The sequence below is a fragment of the Ambystoma mexicanum genome, chromosome 14 (genome assembly GCF_040938575.1).
Source record: "Ambystoma mexicanum isolate Mex_15411 chromosome 14, UKY_AmexF1_1, whole genome shotgun sequence".
Classification (NCBI taxonomy): domain Eukaryota; kingdom Metazoa; phylum Chordata; class Amphibia; order Caudata; family Ambystomatidae; genus Ambystoma; species Ambystoma mexicanum.
Window position 1 is genome coordinate 446,318,137 of NC_090940.1, and position 19,523 is coordinate 446,337,659.

Below are 19,523 nucleotides of genomic sequence, written 5' to 3' on the forward strand. Positions count from 1 at the left end.
ATCCTCAAAGGTTCTTTACGTAAGGCCACTGGTAGGATTGAATGTATGCAGGCCACAGTGGTGTAGTCAAGCCTAGGTTTAAATTCCTTTGGAGGAGGTGTGGCTAGAGGTAATTGAATATGGTAATCGTGCGTAAAAAAGTGAGACGTAATATGGGCACGCAGAAGCCCACAAGTTGTATGGCCACGTGTCCAGCATAGCTTGCATTGCGCCACCCTGGCCTCATCAAATGTCAAGGCGATAGCGGTAGGTGGAGTATAGGAGGGGATGTCCCTCCAATCCATGCTCACAAGGCCACTGGGGTCTCAGACTCATAAGTCTCGTCCCCTTTCCTCCATCCTTGTCGGCGTCAAGGTACCGTAACCTTTGACAGCGAAAAATTGAGCTTCCCCTTTAAATTAAGTATAGCTCGCGCAGGCGCTGCCTCGGGCGTGGTATTGCCCCGCCGAGGCCCTGCCCTCGGCCGCCTCAACTCAGTCCTATTCTTCTGCATGGACGGTGTCGGACCTGGCAGCCAGTGCAGAGAATTTTTTAGCTTTCCGCTTGCTCAGTTTTTTTTTTTCAATTCTTATCTCTTCCCTTCAGTGCCTCGCCTCACCCGGCGCATGTCTGCCACAGGAGGATTCACGAGATGTTACCTCATGTGACCGCTCGTTCCCGACCTTGGACCCCTATGCACTCGGTCTTGAGTGTTTGGGGCCCAACCACTGCTGGGACTCATATTCGACCTGCAGCGCTCTCAGCCACAGGGCATTGAAGAATCAGTTGTTGCAGTGGAGGAAGATCTGCAATTCTCCTCCTGCCCACCTTAATCAGTTTGTCTCCAGGACCTCTCATCAAGACAAGGTAGGCCCTCTGTTCAGTACAGCTCCACTGCGCAGCGACTCCTTCCCTGGGGTTCCCACGGATCGGGGTTCCTTGGATTCTGGTTCTGGCAGGCCCAAGGCCTCTAAGTCTATCAGATCCAAAGCAGAGGGGCCCAGGAGTTCTTCGGGCGCTCCAGGGGCAGACCTGAGGCCGTCCAGCCTAGCGGCTCCCAAGCTGAGGGGCTCATGGGCCCTCTGGGCTGTCCTCGAAGGGACGATCAAGTTCGTCATCTTCCACCCCAGGGGGTAAGGGATCATCGAGTGTCGCCTCGAAGTGCCTGTCCTCGGCTAGATCCACCGGTTTATAGTGATAATTTCGACAACAAAAATGTCGAAAGTCAAAATTTCGAGGACTTTTTTTTTCAATGCATTTTTTTTTTAAATGGGGGGGTTCCCCCAACCCCCTTTTTTAATTTATTTTTACATTTTTCCCTTTTTTTAACTCCCGAACCCCTAAAATAAATATATAATTTAAAAAAACAAAAGTCGACTTTTTTTTCCGACATTTTTTTGGCGACATTTTTTTTTCGAAATTATGACTGCCCACCAGATCCACCATGGCTAACGGCACAGGTGCTGAGGAATTCCAGCCTACCAGAGCTCGCTCTGAGGTTGTGAGTCGGGGTGTTACAACTACCGGAGTGAAACGTGGCAAAGTCTGCTAGGCAGGCGGCCATTATGGATCCAGCTCAGGGTCTGCCAGTGCTTTCGCTCATCGAATTGGCTTTGCAGGATGATCCCAGCCTTCTTCCCTCTGGAAGCAGCAGCGAATCCTATGGGGGAGGCTTTGTGTTCCCTCAGGGATACATCTACCCATCACAGCCATACGGCTACTCGCACTAGGCACCTCAGCGTTTTTGATCAGCAGCGGAGGCCCAGCGCCATGGAGTGTGGCACCCCTAGGGACCAGTCGGCTTGTGTGGACCACTTCTTCAAGCCCTTCCTCTTACTCATGCGCCCCCCTCAGATGAAGGGTTCATTGTGAAGGACATTGTGAAGGTCATCCTGCGGGTGGCTCCCCCTGGCCCACTCCTCTGGGTACTCCTCCCATTCCTCCTGCATTCGCAGTTCCGGTGCCGGTCCTTCCCAGCTCAGGCCCTACCAGTCATTCTGAACCCTCCACCACCTCCTGTACCACCAACGCTTCCCGCTCAACAGCCGTTTGACCTGTCTGCGGCTCCGGACTTGGGGGGGGTGGGGGATCCCACCGGCACCTGTGTCCCAGGGCCTGGATTCCACACGGTCTGTGAAAAAGTGGGGGCAGGGGGGTGATGACGACAAAGATGACGCCCAAGACAATGAGCCCTCGGCTTCCGTTAAGGCCTTTCATGACTCTTCAGGGCTTGGCAGAGTTCTTGGGGTCACTCTTCCCGAAGAAGCCCACCAGGTGTCAGGTATGGTAGCAGAGGTCTTGGGGAAATGCCACGATCCGGTTTGACATCCCCTTCTAGAAGGATGTCCTGCAAGTGGCGCAATGAGTATGGGAGAAACCCAGGACCAACGCCCAGAAGAACAAGAAGTTGGACAGCAGGTTTCGACTGACAGACGGGGAGCATTTACTCCTTGCTTTTTTCATTGGTCGACCGATGAGTTGACAAAGAAAACCTCCACTCAAGCCAAGTCCTTGGCCATCCTGACAAAACTAGGCCAGAAATCCTTCCCTCAGTACCAGGGCAGGACTGAGTTCAAGCTCTGTGCTTTCTATGGCTTCAAGGGGTTCCAGGACCATGGTACACAGCGGCCTGACAGGTCACCAAGCAGCAATAGGAGGAAGCAGCAGAGGACGTTGCACAGGTTTCTCCGCTCCCCCTCCTCTGCCCTCGCATCAGACGCCAAGAATCAGTGAGGTCAAAGTCGGGAATATAGTTCGACTGGGGCCAGGGGACCTTTGGCTCTGTTCCAGGACATCTGGAAGCGTCTTTTCGGCAACCCCTGACTCCTATCCGTAGTCTGCATAGGTTTCAGTCTTCCTCTTCCTTTGCCTCCACCATCCTCTCTTCCTCTTCGTCAGATCGGGTCCCCGGCTCTTTTACAACAGGTCCTTTAGCTCTTGGAGATGCAGGCAATAGAACTGGTTCCTCTGGTTACAGGGGCTCTGGTTACTATTCCAGGATTTTTGCGGTACCCAAGAACAACCAGGCTGGCCTGAGGGTAGTCCTGGACCTGTCATTTCTAAATCTGTCATCACCACTGGAACGCTTCAAGATGATTACAATATCAATCAGTCTTTAAACCTTTATTCGACATTAAATCATCAGGTTACTTTTTATAAAATACATTAAAAACACACAATCAGTTATCGCAAATACACAGTCAATAACACGGGTAAAAGATATAAAAAACAAAACTAATACATGACTGCTAGAAAAACATGTTCCAAAGATTCGCCATATAGCCACAAATAATTGAATTGATGTTTTATTTATATCGCGCTCGTACACAAATGTTTCAGAGCGCGACAAGGCAATGGAGGGGAACGGAGGAGATGTTACGCTCACCTGGTATCCACAGGGACGCCACCCAGCCGGGTTACTCGCTGGTATGCTTCTCAGCTTTGCCCTGATGTGGTCTGCGGGGAAGGTTCTGCCTAAAATTACAGGAGGACTGTGTTCAAGACTGACCGACTGGGGTAAGTATCCTCCCTCCACCCCCGTATGATTTCAGTCCCTCTGGCGCCCTCTCCTCACCTTGTGGTAGAATTAGGCGTGCTCTCCGTCCTGCCTTCTTTGCAGGGGCGCGTTGTCTTTCATGGGCGAGTGCGGTATAGTTACTTCACTGACCCCGGCCCGTTTGATATTGTTCAGGTAGGTCAATTTGCTGTTCTTTAGTTTTGTTGCTATCCTGCATGCCTTTCTTTGTTTAAAATGTCTCTTTTTTTCTCGCTTAGGTATGCGGAGCTTCAGCGGGGCAAACTGGCTTGGTTGAGCCCTGCTGGTAAATGATGGTGCATTAAGAGCGCTATGATGCGGTAAGTAAGCGCTATGCGCAGTGCTGCGAAGTCTTGCCTTTGCTAACCTGTGTTTTCCTTCCTTGTAGGTTACAGTGTTCTTCAGCGCGAGTGGAATGTCCGGAATGGTGTCAGCCGAGAAGCGACCAGCCAGGTAAGCCTTTTGAGCAGTTCGTAATTTGTAAATGTCTCTACTGCTTTCTTTAATGTTGCCTCTATCTTCCTCTTTCAGGTCGTTCTGTCCGGGAGGCTTGCAGATTTGAGTAGCTTTTCTCAGTAGCTGCGAGTGTTTAAAGATGAAGACTGCAGGTAAGATGCTGCTGCTAATGATGTTCCTTTTGTCTCCTTGCAGGTTCTGCTTCTCCGAGGTTCGAGGGAATAGCTGGACACGGTGAGCGTCAAGTTGCAAGGTGCAAAGTAACGCGAAGCGTGTTGTCTTGCTCGGGTGTGGTTTAAGTAGCCCCAACAAAATAGTCCAGGTAAAGTAGTCCCTAGCTACCACACCCAAAACACTAGACCGCATAGCTTGGTTCTTAGGAACCAAGCTATGTGGATGCCTCCATGTTGGCTGACAATACAATAAAGTAGTTCCCAAGCACATTGTTTTTTCATGGTGTATGAGCCTGGCGCCATAGGTGCCAGGACTGGCCCCATGAGGGCTTTTGAAGAGGATGCCAGGCTCTAGAGGCCCGAGTCCTGACTCCACCTGGCCAATGGGTTTGCCAGAGGGGGTTTTGGGCGAGGGTCGTGACAGGAGAACAAAAACAACAATCTTACTAGGCCCTATTGATTTTGAGAATGCGTAAGTGCATGGAAAAGGGAAAAGGGTATGGAAGGAGGTTGAAGTGGAATGTGTGGAGGAGAAAACAGATAAGTAATAAATACAATAATTAATAAAATGGAGGCAATAAGCAGTAGTAGTGCAGCCAGAAAGTGGAAAGTGCTGGTTTTAGCAGACAAGGTATGTCAGATAAGTGCAGAAGAAAAGGGGGTGGGGGACTGTATGGGTACAGATACAGATCCCAGTGCAAGGGGTGGCCCGAAGGCAGTGCAGGAGGGTGGCAGGGTGAGCAGGTACCTGGGCCCGGAGGACAGAGGGTGGCCGGGTGCACAGTGCCGAGAGTGAAACAGATCAGCAGGGGAGAAGGGAGGGCAAAGGCAGAAGCAAAGAAGAAGGTCTTGAGGTGCTTCCAGAACTGGAGATGGCTCTTCTCAGGTCCCCAGCCGAAGACCAAGATCTTCCCCCATCTTGTTTCTTTGAAAAATAACTGACCCTGAGGGACTTAAAGGTCCTTAAAGAGGAGTGAAGAACTGGAGAGGGGATGTATTTACGGAGGGTAATTGAAGGTATTTTGGACCTAGGTCCCAAAAAGCCTTGTGGACAATGCAGAGGGTATTAAATGTAATCCTTGCATCCACTGGGAGCCAATGAAGGGATTTCAGAGCTGGAGAGATACGATCCCAGGGCTTGAGGCCAAGGACAAGTCTTGCAGTCCTGTTCTGGATTAGTTGTAAATTGCGGAGAGTGGAGGCAGGTAGATTTAGAAAGAGGCTGTTGCAGTAGTCCAACCTAGAGAGAACCAGAGCTTGGGAGACCGTAAGCTTCTGAGGGAATGAGAGGAAAGGCAGAGTACCTCTGAGGAGGTGCAGTAGGAAGTTTGACTTTTTAGAGACGTCAGAGATGTGGGCGGAGAAGAAAAGTGTGGAGTCAAAGATGAACCCAAGGTTTTTAGCCTCTCCAAGGGACGCCAGCCAGAGAGTGAGGCGAAAGGATGGCGAAGGTGTACCGATGAGGAGGATATCAGTCTTGTTGGCATTTAGACAAACATCGTTGGCGGCACACCAACCTTGAATGGCAGTTAGGCAATCAGAGATGACAGAAGGAGAGGAGGTGGCCGAGGGCAGCCAAATAACGTGGCAAGATGGAAATTAATTAACTGTCCCAAAGGGATTACTGAGGCAGCAAGATGGCTATACTTGCACCCTGTTGCCTGGTTGAAGTGCTACCCTTGTTCTCCTCAAGGTCCATGCTGTATGCAAAAACCAGGCCACAGCACCCACTATGGGTGGGGGGGTGTGGGGGGGGTAATTGATTGGACCAGATATTCCACGACGCTGGGCCATGAACAGGACGGGTCTCAGGTATTCAAACCTTAGCCGCTGGAATGGTTTACAAAATAACATAAAATGTGATATTGACTCCTCAGGGGCACCACACAGGGGGCATCTGGCAAAAGCAAGGCCATTCCATTTGGCAGTAAAGGCAGTGATAGGCAATATACCTAATCTTACCCTCAAATATAGTGATCTTGCAATGGCAGGCCTGATCTGATCCAAATAGGATTTAAAACCATTTGTGTGTGTCTGAGCTAAATAAGCAGCCCCCAACCTTAACTTTGGAGACTCAAGAAGGAGCGTTTCCGTAGCTCTGTGTTATTAGAGGCTTTGTTTGATTCCAGCTGAGATTAGAGGCGGCCTGGCGTTAGGCAGAAACCTGTGCAGTTCCCTTTGGGAACACTGCAAAAGATTTAGGACTACAGGTGTTAGCAGTAAACCCACTTGGTAGCAGTCTGTACCACCCAGATTTACCTGGTAGCTGTGGCTGAGCAGTCAGACTTCTCTCAAGAAGAGTTAGGCAGTATGCAAAGTATACACAATAGGCCGGCTCACCACTTGGGCCAATCAGGACGGAGTGCGACTTGAGTTGCCTAGGCAATTCAGTCCAGGGTGCCTAAATCCCCCTCCACCCCTCCTAAGTACCCCAGACAGAGTGGCACCACTTTGGAGGACTTCTGTGGAGAAGCCTGCCAAAAAGTGGAACAAAGGGCTCGACTTGGGTTGGAGTCACAGAAGAGAACACAAACGCCATTTTAGAACCGAGTTTTTGCAAAAAATACCAACTGGAGAATTAATAATAATTAAATAAACCGGCGGTATGTTCGAGGCTATCATAATTAATTAAATAAATAAAATAGTAGCCTCGAAAAATGGGAAAATCCCATAGTGAAATATTCGCGGTTGAATATAAAAAGTAGTATCCACTGCCACCAGCCAAAACTCGATCAGGGGGGACGGAGAAGTGCCCCCTCGACTAACAGACCCCGGGGGAATCGAATTGCCCCAGCCAGTACGTCCACAATATGATGGTTTGTACTGATTCTGTTCAGAATTTAAGACTAGTAAAGTCAATGGTGACTTTACATGCCCTGGGAGACAGTCAGTCCCAGGGTATGGAGTCTATACTGGGGGGTCACTAGGACACCCCTGCGTTACTGCAGTGAGGGTGCTGTGTAACACACATCACAAAAACACATGAAGCCCTATGGAGTAAAAGACCCCATAGTCCATTAAACACATCTAAAGTCAAAGAAACACACTCAAATCATGCCCAAGAGTGAGGGTAAAAGAGTCTCACTCTTGGCAGGAGAAAAAAATAAACCCCAAAAATCCAGCAAAGCTGCTGGTGGACTCTCTAGGTTAGGAAATTCAGCCTTAACGGAGAATTCTCACACCTGGCTCATTCCACAACTCGCCCATTTTCAGGTAGAATAATACAATTTTTATGTGGGTAAGCCATTTCAATCAGCTTGCACCCAGTGGCGCCCCCAGACATTTTTCATAGGGGTGGCCTGATGAGGTCACTGGAAATCTTGGGGTGGCACACCAAAACAGACACATATTCAGCAGGTGGGCCAGATGGAGGGGTGAGGGGGGCTGCATTTTTATTAGGGTGGCTGTGGCCCCTCTTGGCCACCCCTTGGTGGCCCCTCTGCTTGTACCTTCCAGTGACATAATATATACCAGTGCCTCCCTACATGGTTCAAGGGCTGGTCTAGTCCACAATCTGACCCAAAGGGAGACAGGCCGATACATAATAGATTCACTGTTAGTGCGCCTCATTCCAAAAGCACTGGTGCGGTCAGAGCACTTGGCAGTAATTGCAACAATTACAAAAAAGTTATTTTCGAGGGGATTGGGTCCTCCGACGTATTCCATATCTATGACAGGTAATCACCACAGCTGTGCTGCTTCGGAAACTTTTTTCGGCTCCTGCGTTGATGACGTCAATGCGCCGTCGTCGAGGACCTCCTCCGACGTCATCCGATGTGATAAGTAGGACGCACGACGCCCTTAGCCTCAGTTGTTCCATTTTTTCCGCGAACGTGTTGCTTCGTGAATCTCGGTTACGCCTCGACTCTTTGGAGTTCTGTTCTTCTCGGTTCTTCGAACCTGTTCGTTTTTGTGAGAAAATCCTTCGTAAGAAGATGTCTTCTACTTCGTCTTCGACCCCGCGTCTGGGCTTCAAGAAGTGCGGGGAGTGTGGGTCCAAGATGTCGGTGACGGACTCGCAAGATGCCTGCCTCTGGTGCCTCGGGGAGGCCCACGACACGGATGACTCAACTGCCAGTCGCTCACATCCAAAGCCTTACGGGAACGTAAGAAGTTGTTGTCGGTAGGTTGGGTGTCCAAGCTCCGGAAGTCGAAGTCTGCAGGGCTTTCGACGGATGATTCGAGAGGTGACTCTCCGCGTCGTCGTCGGAAGTCTCGTGGGTCTCCTTCTAGGAGTCGGTCTCGCCACTCCTCGGCCTCTTCGAGGCATTCTCGGAAGCGCCGACAGCGGTCGTCTTCCAGGTCCTCTTTGGAGGACTCTGCCCGGCACGTCGCTTACCCAACCAGCCGTGCGACGCCGGAGGAATGGGCTTCCTTCGGGAAGAAAATGCTGGCGATTCTCGAATCGCAGGGTACTAGGCCGTCTGCGACCCCGAGTGGGGTCGGCCGTGAGAGGTCGAGAGACACCGCTCGCAAGAGTGGTCGGCACGAGTCACGGGAGAGGTCCCGTTCTGACAAGGGGACTCGTTCTCTACGTACCCGTTCCAGGTCCCGGTCCTCGACGCGTTCGAGACCGTGTGCACCTGTGATGTCTTCGAGGAAGACATCGACGCCTGAGGCGTCGAGGGCATCGACAGGCTTTCTCGAGGCTCCGGCTCCGAGGAAGTCGTCGAAGCCATCGACGCTCAGAGCTCCGGCTTCGAGGACTGTGTCGACGCCGTCTATGCTGGCGGCGATGCATCTGACGTCGACGCCGATCCTCTCTGCACCGATGCCTGTTCTCTCGACGCCGGCGCCGATTCACTCAACGCCCTCGACGCCTTTCGAGGCCCGGGTGTCGGAGGTACCCCGTGGCACGGGGGAACCCCCTAGAAAGGCTCTGGTTAAGAGCAAGCACTCTCGGGTGCCTTCTTTTCACCACCTGGAATATATTTCGGAGGTGGATGAGGATTCTGATGGCCTGGTTCCTAGTCAGGTTCCAGATGAGATGGTCTCGGGCCATAGTCAATTTGACGATTTGAGGCAGTCACTGCATGATGCCAGTGGACTGGACACCTCTCCGGAGGTGGAGTTTTGTAGGCCTGAGCCTGGCTCTCATGCCGATTCCTCGTACTGGCGCCTCATGGCTATGGTCTCCGAGTACTTGGAATGGTCTGCTCCCCCAGGGGAGTTTGTGCAGGATGATCTCACGGACATCCTTGATGTTGGTCCCCCAACTGACCCGGTACTGCCGTTTCATATGGCTCTACAGAGAAGGGCGGCGGCGGCTTGGACTGCTCCGGAGAGTCTCCCGTCGGTGGGCAGGTCCTTGTCGCGAAAATACCGTCCAGCCAGTAGCGACCCCTGCTACTTGACCAGGCACCCCACTCCGGAGAGTTTGGTGGTGCAGGTGTCCCCGGCAAAGCAGGCGTCGTACCCTACCATCCCTCCTGATAGGGACGACAAACGTTTTGATGGCTTGACGAAAAAAGTGTTTTCTTCAGGTGGTATTGCGCTTCAGGCGGCCAACTCCATATGTGCCTTGTCTCGTTTCACACACACTCTGTGGAACTGTGTTGCGTTAGCGGCTGAACATATTCCCGAAGGGGACGAACGGGATGGTTTCCTTCCTATGGTCCAGGATGGTAAGGATGCCATGTGTGAGTCAGTTCAGTCGGGTTTGGACATGGCTGAATGCGTCAGCAGGTCCATGGCGGCGAGCACCGTGATACGCAGGTTTGCGTGGTTGCGGAAGTCGGGGTTTGCGCCTGATGTGAAGTCCCGGCTCCTCAACATGCCCTTTGACGGTGAACACCTTTTTGGCAGCAAGGCTGATGAGAGCCTTGAGAGGTTGCAGACCTCCAAAGCTGCAGCGAAGTCGTTGAGCGCTGCAGTTCGCCAACCTCCGCCTTTTTTCGTCCTAGGGGACAGCAATGGAGAGGTGGTTCCTTTTGCTATTACTCGTCCTTCAGTAAAGCGAGAGGAGCTAGCAGTCATTCCCTCGATTCCATCCGAGGACAGGATCTGGCCTTTGGCAAGGCGGTCCTGTGTTCTATTTGATTGGCAATTCTAAATTTTGATTCTAAATTCTTTCCCTCCTCCTTGCTCTGGTACTGCTTTGGGAGTCTGTCATAGATATGGAATACGTCGGAGGACCCAATCTCCTCGAAGAACAAGTTACTTTCTTACCTGGTAACGTTCTTTCGATGGGATGGTCCGACGACGTATTCCATATCGCTTTCTCCCTACCTTCCCCGCTGCAGAATTTCTTTAGCGATTGTAGCTTACGTTCCGCAAGGCTTTGTGTCTGACTGGCAGTAGACTAATGTCACACGTTCTGGGGGAAGAAACTACAACTGAGGCTAAGGGCGTCGTGCGTCCTACTTATCACATCGGACGTCGGAGGAGGTCTTCGACGACGGCGCATCGACGTCATCGACGCAGGACACAGACACCAGAAAAAGTTTCCGAAGCAGCACAGCTGTGGTGATTACCTGTCATAGATATGGAATACGTCGTCGGACCATCCCATCGAAAGAACGTTACCAGGTAAGAAAGTAACTTGTTCTTCTCTTATGATTACTCCCATGCACATAGCCGAGTCTCTGTGTGCAGGGCACTGGATGTGTTCCCTGGACCTTAAGGATGCATACCTGCATGTTCCCATCTATCAACCGCATCAGAAGTATCTGCGGTTCATGATTGTTATACCAATTTCATCACAAGGTGCTGCCATTCGGCCTGAACTCGGCTCTTCTTTTCTTCACAAAGTTGATGAACGCAGTGGTGGGCCATCATCTATACCCTTATCTGGATGACTGGCTGGCGAGGGCGGGGTCACCCGAAGGGGTGATACACTCCTGCCAAAGAATGGCGGATCTCCTTCATCAGCTGGGGTTCTCCCTCAGAGAAAATCAGTTGTGCCCCTCTCAGGATCTAGTCTTCCTAGGGGTTCGTTGAAATACTACCATTCAGCAGGTGTTTACTATGCCTGAGAGGCTTCTGTCCATCTGCAAGGCGGTGGGATACTTTCTGGCCAACACGACCACCTCGGCATGGTGGTTCCAGCATATTCTGGGCCTGATGGGCTTCTGCATGCTTACTGTACAGCACGCTCGCCTCAAGATGAGGCACCTCTAGCTCCACCTGGCGGCCAATTGGGATCAGGAGACAAGGTCCCTGTCGAACAGGATCCCAATACCACTGATTCTACTGCACTATCTTCGCTAGTCGCTGATGGATGGCAATGTTGCAGTGGGAGCCCCCTTCACCCAACCGGAGCCTACCCTGGTGGTGATGACAAACTACTCTTTCGGGCTGGGGTCCTACACTGGAGGACTATGGAATTGATTGAGTTTGGTCCAGGATGGAAGCCTCCTGCTTATCAATCTGCTCGATCCCAGTGCAGTGGGCCTGGCCCTTAAGGCTTCTTTGCCCCTCATCCAGGGACATGTCAGTTCTGCTCAGGACAGACAATTCTACTATGAGGTTTTGCCTGAACAGGCAGGGTGGCACCCATTCTCTCCTCCACTGCATGGTGGCGGTATAGATCTGGGAGTGTGCCCCGACGGAGGGACTTTGGATTTCAGCAGTTCACCTCCCAGGGGACAGCAATGCAGAAGCGCCCCAGCTGAGCCGCTTGGGGTTCAACACCTACGAGTGGGAGTTGCACACTGACTCCTTGTTGCCCCTGTTTCAGCATTGGGGGTTTGCAGACCTGGATTTTTTCGCATTTCCCTCGGAATTCCATATGCCACCAGTTTGATTCATTGGCAGGACGGGGTTGGAGTTTTCTGGGAGACGCCTTCCTGATCTGTTGGCACGACCACAGGTGTTTTGCGTTCTGGCCCACCCCTCTGCTCCAATGGAAACTCTGCAAGTTTCAGGCTTTGGTGGGTTGCAACCCCATCCTGATTGCCCCCCTCTGGCCTTCGAGACCCTGGTTTTCGTATCTGCTGCAGTTGTGCTCCCAAGGTACGGTTTACCTTCCAATCTCCACCAGGGGATACCTGACGCAGCCGGGTGGGCTGTGGAACATCTGGCCCCAGCCAAGCTGGCGCTGACGGCCTGGTTCCTGACCAGCTGAGGCTTCTGCATGCTCAATTTTCAGATGACAACTGAGACATCATTCAGTGAGCCAGAAGGCCCTCAACTCGGTCCCAGTATAAGAGTAAATGGACTAGATTCTGCCATTGTGCTTGTGACAAGGGTCTCAACCCTGTCACCTGTCCTCTGAATGACGTACTTGCTTTTTCAGCATTTATCTGGCGGCCATTAGGGCTTACAACGATTCCCCAGAGCATGTGTTTTCTGCAGCCAACCCGGTGGTTAAGTCCTACCTTAAGGGCTTGTCTAGGCTTTTTCCGCCAGTGCATAGGCCGCACTTGGTCTGGGACCTCAATATGGTTCTTGGTGCTTTGCAGCGTAAGCCTTTTGAGCCGATGGCCTCTGTGAACATCCGCTTGGTGACACTGAAGACAGTTTTACTGGTGGCTCTCACCTCTGCGCATAGGGTTAGTGAGCTGCTGGCGTTCTCGTGCGCGCGGTTCACCACATTTCACGACAAGGTCATCTTGCGCACTCTTGCCCAAGGTGGTCACTCCATTTCATCTGAATAAAGAGATCTGACTGCCGGTTTTCTTCCTGAACCCGCAATCCGAGGCGGAGAGGGCCCTGCATTCCTTTGACCTCAAGAGGGTCCTCAAGTTTTATCTCTCAGACTTAATCCTTCAGGAAGTCTGAGGCATTGTTCGTGACTTTTGGCGGCTCCTCCCCCGGCTCTCAAGCTTACAAGGCTTCCATCACCCATTGGATAATTCAGGCCATCTCAGAGGTGTACATGGCCATGGGCAAACATTTTCCTGAGGGGAATTCATGCCCATGCGGTCAGAGCCAAGGCTACGGCCGTTGCGTTTCAGAGACATACTTCTTGGGATGTCATCAGCAAGTCGGCTACTTGGGCCACTCCGTCGGTCTTCTGTAAGCATTACTCACTGGAAACCAGCCTCAGGCGCAATACAGAGTTTTGTCAGGCGGTTCTGAAGAAAATGTTTGCTTCGTCCTAGATATGTGGCAGATTATCACAGCTCCACCTAATGTTCCTGTTCGGTGGAATCACCCACAAGGATGGAGGAGAGGGGATGGGACGCATGAGTAATTAAAGTTACTCACCATAGTGACTAGAGTACGCATAGTCCATAGTCCCCTTTCCTCCATACGACCCACCCGCCTTCCCCCGCTAGTATGCCAAGGTCTAATAATATGTAGTAAGAGTAGCCAGGTATCTAAGCATCCAATGTGTTCAAAGGAGACTGAGGTGATGTGCCGGAGGGTGGGGCCTCGGGGTGTTCCCACGCAAGAGGCTGTCTCCCAGCGCGCTATACTAAAGTTAAAGGGGAAGCTCAAGTTTTTCACTGCCGAAGGTTGCGGTACCGTCCCCATGTTGAGGACACCCACAAGGATGCAGAAAAGCGGACTATGGACTGAGTACTCTAGTCACTACAATGAGTAACTTAAATTTTTGGGAAGGCAGGTACCAGAGGAGAAGCATGATTTCTCTGAGCAAAGGGTACAGTAAAATAATCTAAGGACAGAGGCATACCCCTCTTGGGAGTCGCAAGTGATTAAATGGACTGAATTAAGACCTATTCCCTCATGAAAAAGTATATTGGCAATTGAGGAGCTCATGTCCTGGTCGTAATTGAAGGCAGGGATCTGGTATGGTTGCACTCGGGCGTAGCCAGGCCTCCGCTAAAATGTTTTTGTCCTTCGCACAGTGAAGCGGAAACGTGCATGGCAATAAGTAACACTTGCCTTGCATGCTCGCATGCCATGCAGCGTTTACTTTTAATTGTGATTGCCACTTGTCATGCTTGCATGGCGGGCAGCGTTTAATTTTCATTGTCAACACTGATTTCCCTGCTTGCGTGCATGGTAAGCAGTGTTCACAATTACAAATAAATGCTGTCCGTCATGCGGAAGGCAGCGTTTACAATGGATCCCTATGGGAGTCTGCATGTTTTATGCTGGTGCATGAAGTTGGTGGACCCCTTGGGGATCTCCAGCATTTACACCGGCATGACCGGCGCAGCGCATTTGTATGGGCGAAGAGGAAGGTAGGCGCTGGCAATGCAAGTTGTGTTCTACCCCTCCTCCCTGCCTACGAATGCATGAAAATGTGGCCTTGCGTGATTGAAAGGCATGAAAGCCTTTTGCACCTAGAAACATGTGTACAGGCACAGGCACGTTATAAATGACATATATCGTTTGTTTTATTGTGCATTTGTAAGGCGATTATACATAAAGTAAATTGTGTTTCAAAGCGCCCACAGGACAACATGGAGGGAACATGGGAATGAAAGGCGAATATTACAATGAAAGAGAGAGGCGATCCTGCTCGGCCTTGTGCGCATAGAGAGCGTGCAAGTGCAGAGAGGGATGGGAGTGGGCGGGTGGGTGGTAAGTGCCAGTAGTAACAAGGTGGGAAGTGCTAAGGGGTAAGTTGCAAGCTGTTAAGTGACTGGCAGAGATAATTTTATGAGTGGTCGACTGCCAAAAAGTAAGTGCATATCTGTGATAGCACAAGCCAGTGGGAGTCTAAGGCAAGTGCTGGGAGTGGGTGGATGCTGAAGGCGATTGGGCGTGTGAGGCCAGGACCCAGGAGGAAAGGTCCTGGTCACCAATCTCGGTGACTGTGGGATTTAGCAAAGGAGGGAGGAGGGGAAGGGGGAGGTGAAAAGGAAAGTCTTGAGGAGCTTCCGGAATTTGAGGAGATCTGGCTTAAGACGAAGAGGAAGGGGGAGGCTATTCCATAAGAGGGAGCCAGCCAAGGAAAGAGATCGTCCACTAGCTTGCTGTTTAGCGAATCGCTTGGCACGCAGATAGTTGATGCCAGAGGTACTTAAAGATCTGGAGGGAGTGACTTTAGTGGGAGCCAGTTGTAGATAGCATGGTCCCCGGACCCAGACAGCCTTATGGATGATGCAGATGGATTTCAATTTGATTCTTGCAGCAACCGGGAGCCAGTGGAGGGTTTTTAGGGCTGGAGAGATGTGGTCCCTGGGCTTGAGGAAAGCCTTGCAGCTCTATTCTGGTTAAGCTGGAGGGGAGTAGAGAAGAAGAGGGCAGATTAAGGAAAAGGCTATTGCAGAAGTCAAGCTTAGAGAGTACCATAGCTCTAGAGAAATTGAGCTTTGGGGGAAAACAGAGGAAAGGAAGATGCCTTTGAGGACGTGGAGTTGTAAGTGGGCCTTCTTGGCAAGGTCCTAGATATGAGGGAGGAAGGAGAGAGAGGAGTTGTAGATGACTCCAAGGTTTTTGGCTTCAGATGAGGCAGAAGAGGGAGACCCTATAGAGGGTGTCCAGAGTGAGGGGAAGAAAGAGGGGGCAGGAGTCCCAGTGGGAAGGATCTCCGTCTTGCTGGCATTGAGGCTGAGATCATTGGAGGCACACCAGGACTGGATGGCAGATATGCAGTCAGGAATGATGGAGGATGTAAGTAGTGGATCAGAGGGAAGTTTGAAGAAGATGTGTGTCATCTGCATAACACTGGAAGTGAGGGGAGTAGGTGGAAATTAGGTGTCCAAGCGGGGAAAGATAGTTGTGTTAAAGAGCCAGGGAGAAAGGTTAGAGCCCTGGGGGGCATATGTATCATATCATTTCATATCATATAAAGCCTAATTCAAAACTTGTATGACTTTTAATCACGTTATGCCACTTAACATGAGCTCCTGAATGTTTTAAGCCTGTAAATTCTGAGTTTAATTTATATAACGTTTTAAGGAAAATTAGAACTGGCTTGTCTTCCTTACTCTTCTTATAACTCACAAGAACCTACGTTTCAGCAGCAGATGAAACATAAGTCCTAAACATTGGAAACCCAGGTCATGTAGTCATTGGCAGCAGTGACACCCTTGCTTAATATGCAGCCCAATAGCTGTTTACCAAAAGCACAAAATGAAGATAATAGGTTATGCCATAATGCAAACCTCTTAATGAAGATTAATGATTGCAATAAAGGTTCTTATGAGGTGACTCATAACACTAAAACTGCAGTGCAGGCCCCATTCTGCTTTGGTTGACAGAACGAAAGAATCTGAGGCGCAGGTGCACAAAAGGAGGTGGGAAGTAGATCATATATTAATGGAGTTGCCAGACATTAAGGATCCCTCTAATGTACTAGTGCTGTGTGCCATTCCTTTCAGCAGAAACAAACAAGTAGAGCAGAGCAATGCTTTCGGTGAGTAAATATTAGGAGAGCATGTTATTGTTATTAGGGAGTTTTTTTTATATGTTATGATATAAGGCATTTATAACGTGCCTAAACACAAGTGTTTCACGGTGCGACGAGGCAGGGGAGGGCAAACATAGGAAGGACAAAACAACGATCTTACTAGGCCTAGTGACATTGAGATTGTGCAGGGCAGAGGGGAGGGGAAAAGTGCTGGGGGGCGGAGGATGGGCAAGTGCAGTACATGGGATCCAAACAACAAGTAGCACGGCCAACAGGTGGCAAGTGCGAGTGATAAAAGTGCAGACATCAAGTCTCTAATAAGTGCAGGAAGGGGACTGCAAGGTTACAGATACAGACCACAAGTGCAAGGGATGCCAAGAGGCATTGCAGGTGTTTTCAACGCACACCAAGCTTTGGGAAGCAACAGAGCACTGTACAATCATAGGGCTGGGGGAGAACAAGGTTAGGGAGCAGGGAAACAAGGTAGTGGTAATTTAACAGGGGAGGAAGGGCAATTGTCAGCAGTGGATTGATAAATAACCAGGGGAGGAAACCGTGAGGATCAGATCACCCAGTCTCCGGTATGGTGGGAAGTGGATGGTGTATGGACCTCGTTGTTAGGCAGGGGCCATTCCTAGATGAGGAGTCTTGTGCTCCTTCCTGAGCTGCAGAAGCGAGAAGGCAAGTCTGATGTCTGACTAATTGGAGACCTGAAGCTGTTGGGGCAAGCAAATTGTACATATATTTATATAAATGTTTAATTCAGTACAAAATGAAATAGAATTCTGGTTTATGTGTATTAAGTCTATTTTCTAAGTGTATATTTTACTGTTTTACAGGGTAATAAAGATTTGATGGAACAGATGGAGGAGAGGTAAGAGTCCCCCAACATTACCTTATCTTGTATAAGGGAATGGGAGATCAGGGTCCCCTCTATCCTTTCAGCAAACTGATGCAAACTCCTTTGCTACAATGTTTGGATACATTTTGGGTACTCCGCCTACCTGGAATAAATTACTTCACTCTTTGATTATGTTTTTAGTATACAAGAAAAAGATGAAAAATTGAAGACTGTTGAAGAGTTGCTTGAAGCTGGACTTATACAGGTTGCCAATAAAGAGGATGATTTGAAGGTATACATTTTTCTCTTGTAATTGTTATTGCTTTTGCATTCAAGTTTTATGTCTAAAATAATGAAAATATAAAAACCAAAATGGGCTGCTGTCATCTTATGGACACATATTTAATTAAAAAAATAAAGTACCTCCTACTTGGGAATCTCCTTCAGTTGCAGGTTTGGATTGTGAAACTTTGTCAGCCGACAGGACCTGCACTTCTGCTCCTGATTTGTTTAGCCTGGCATCACTGGTGCTCATGACTGTGTATGTGAAGTCGTCTGTGGTAACAGAGACACTTGCCTCCACAAACCAATCACCTAGACCAAAGCAAACATATGACAATAAAGAAGAACGGATAATAAAACTACTTGACACCCAGGGAATTAACTTCCCCTTTCCCCTTTCTCTTTTCCATATCCATACAACTCTCACGTAATACACACGCTTAGAGGGTTAGGGAAACAACCCATCAAAAGCACACCCCTCTCTAATCATGCCACAAACCCAATATCTGCAGACAACAAACAACTCGGACACTGGACACCAACGTTCCGGACACAACATGTACAACATGCACATGAAGGCCCAATCAAGGGGAGCCGGCAGGGGAACGCCGGCCCCCTCACTGAGACCCACACAAAGGCCCCTGTCTGGAGCTGGAGGGAGCACCCCTCCTTGCAGCTACTCTGCAACGCTCCCAAAGGACAGTATCTTGATTTCAACTGCCTCAGTAAGCAATATGGATTGCATTGGTCCACCCACCTTCCTTGGTCACTATAGCTGCTCAAATTGTTGCCTGCTCCTTGTCCTACTTACATAATCTTTAACTTCTAATCTCTGCACCAACTGTACTATGCATCGTGATGTGCCTCATACTGATTGCTTATTTACTGCTCTCTTAATGCCCTGCTTCAAAAAGAAAACAGAAAACAAATAATGTACAACTCTTTTCTTATTTTTTGGTGTGCTACCAACTGCATCCACCATTTTGTACTGCTCTTGAGTGCTTTCTGGCAAAATGCGATTCTAGGTGTGCTTTCCAATTTGTTAATGATCTGTAAATCTGGGCATTTCCTGCGTGCTCACTGATTTCTGTCTGCTTGGCTCCTGGAGTGGTACTATTGTTGCATAGTGCTTCTGACCCTCTCCCCTGCTAACCTCTGACCCCCCCCCCCATTCTTGTCTCTGCCTCCATGGTGCTCTCTGTCTTCCCTATCTTTTCTAACTGCTTCTCCATCGCCTATCCTCCCTCTCTCACGAAGTCTGGAAGGAAGAACCTTAAAAATGAACTCCTGAGTTCCAACCCTGGTCTGACTATGGCAGACACCTTCATCAATGCTTCCTCCAGACAGACTCACTGACATTCTCTGTTCCTTCTTCTAACCCCCCAATCCCCATATGGTCTCTGTCCTCTACCCTTTATCCTCCTCACCCATTACTGGTGGCACCAGATGGGAAGTGCTCTTGGCTCACGTCGCATTTTCCAAATGCACCATTAATGTCTATCATAATGGCACTATCGTGGTTCAAGGCTCTCGGCCCAAACTCCTCTTCCTTGACCGGGGACTTCCATCTCTCAACTCCCCCCTTTCCTTCCACCCCTCCTTCCCCCTTCTCATCTCCCCCCAGCGGTGTCACCCCACCCATGTGCCCCCCCTCGCAAATCATTTATAGGGGGCAGCCAGCTTCACTTAGCTACCCTCAATTTTCACTCTATCAAACACTACTCTGACATCTGCCACCTCCTTGACAGGTGGTTCAAGGTCAGCTCTGTCACTGTGTTTACACTCTTCTCCCTGAGGGATACAATATCCTGTCCTATCTGAGGCCCACCCGTCCTGGTGGTGGAGTGGCTCTGATCTTCCCTTAGTAGGTTCCTGTCTCCATCATCCCCACTCAAACCTACTTGTCCTTTGAAAGCCTACTTTCTGTATTGCCTACTTTCTCTATTACTCTCGCTACCATCTACAGGCCCACCGGAATGACCTCCCTCTTCCTCTCAGAATGGGCCGACATGTCCTCCTCTCTTCTTGCCACCTCCCCCAAACGTA

At 50.0% G+C, this 19,523-nt stretch overlaps 1 protein-coding gene across 3 annotated transcripts in view; it reads left to right on the top strand.

Annotated features, from left to right (window-relative positions):
• KTN1 (kinectin 1) overlaps positions 1–19,523 on the top strand; it is a 3,101,875-nt gene that overhangs the window by 1,128,917 nt on the left and 1,953,435 nt on the right. For all 3 annotated transcript variants that reach the window (XM_069637667.1, XM_069637665.1, XM_069637666.1), the window contains 2 exons: positions 17,194–17,228; positions 17,397–17,487. In XM_069637667.1, the coding sequence (XP_069493768.1) occupies positions 17,194–17,228; positions 17,397–17,487 (126 nt within the window). The remainder of the gene's footprint in view (positions 1–17,193; positions 17,229–17,396; positions 17,488–19,523) is intronic.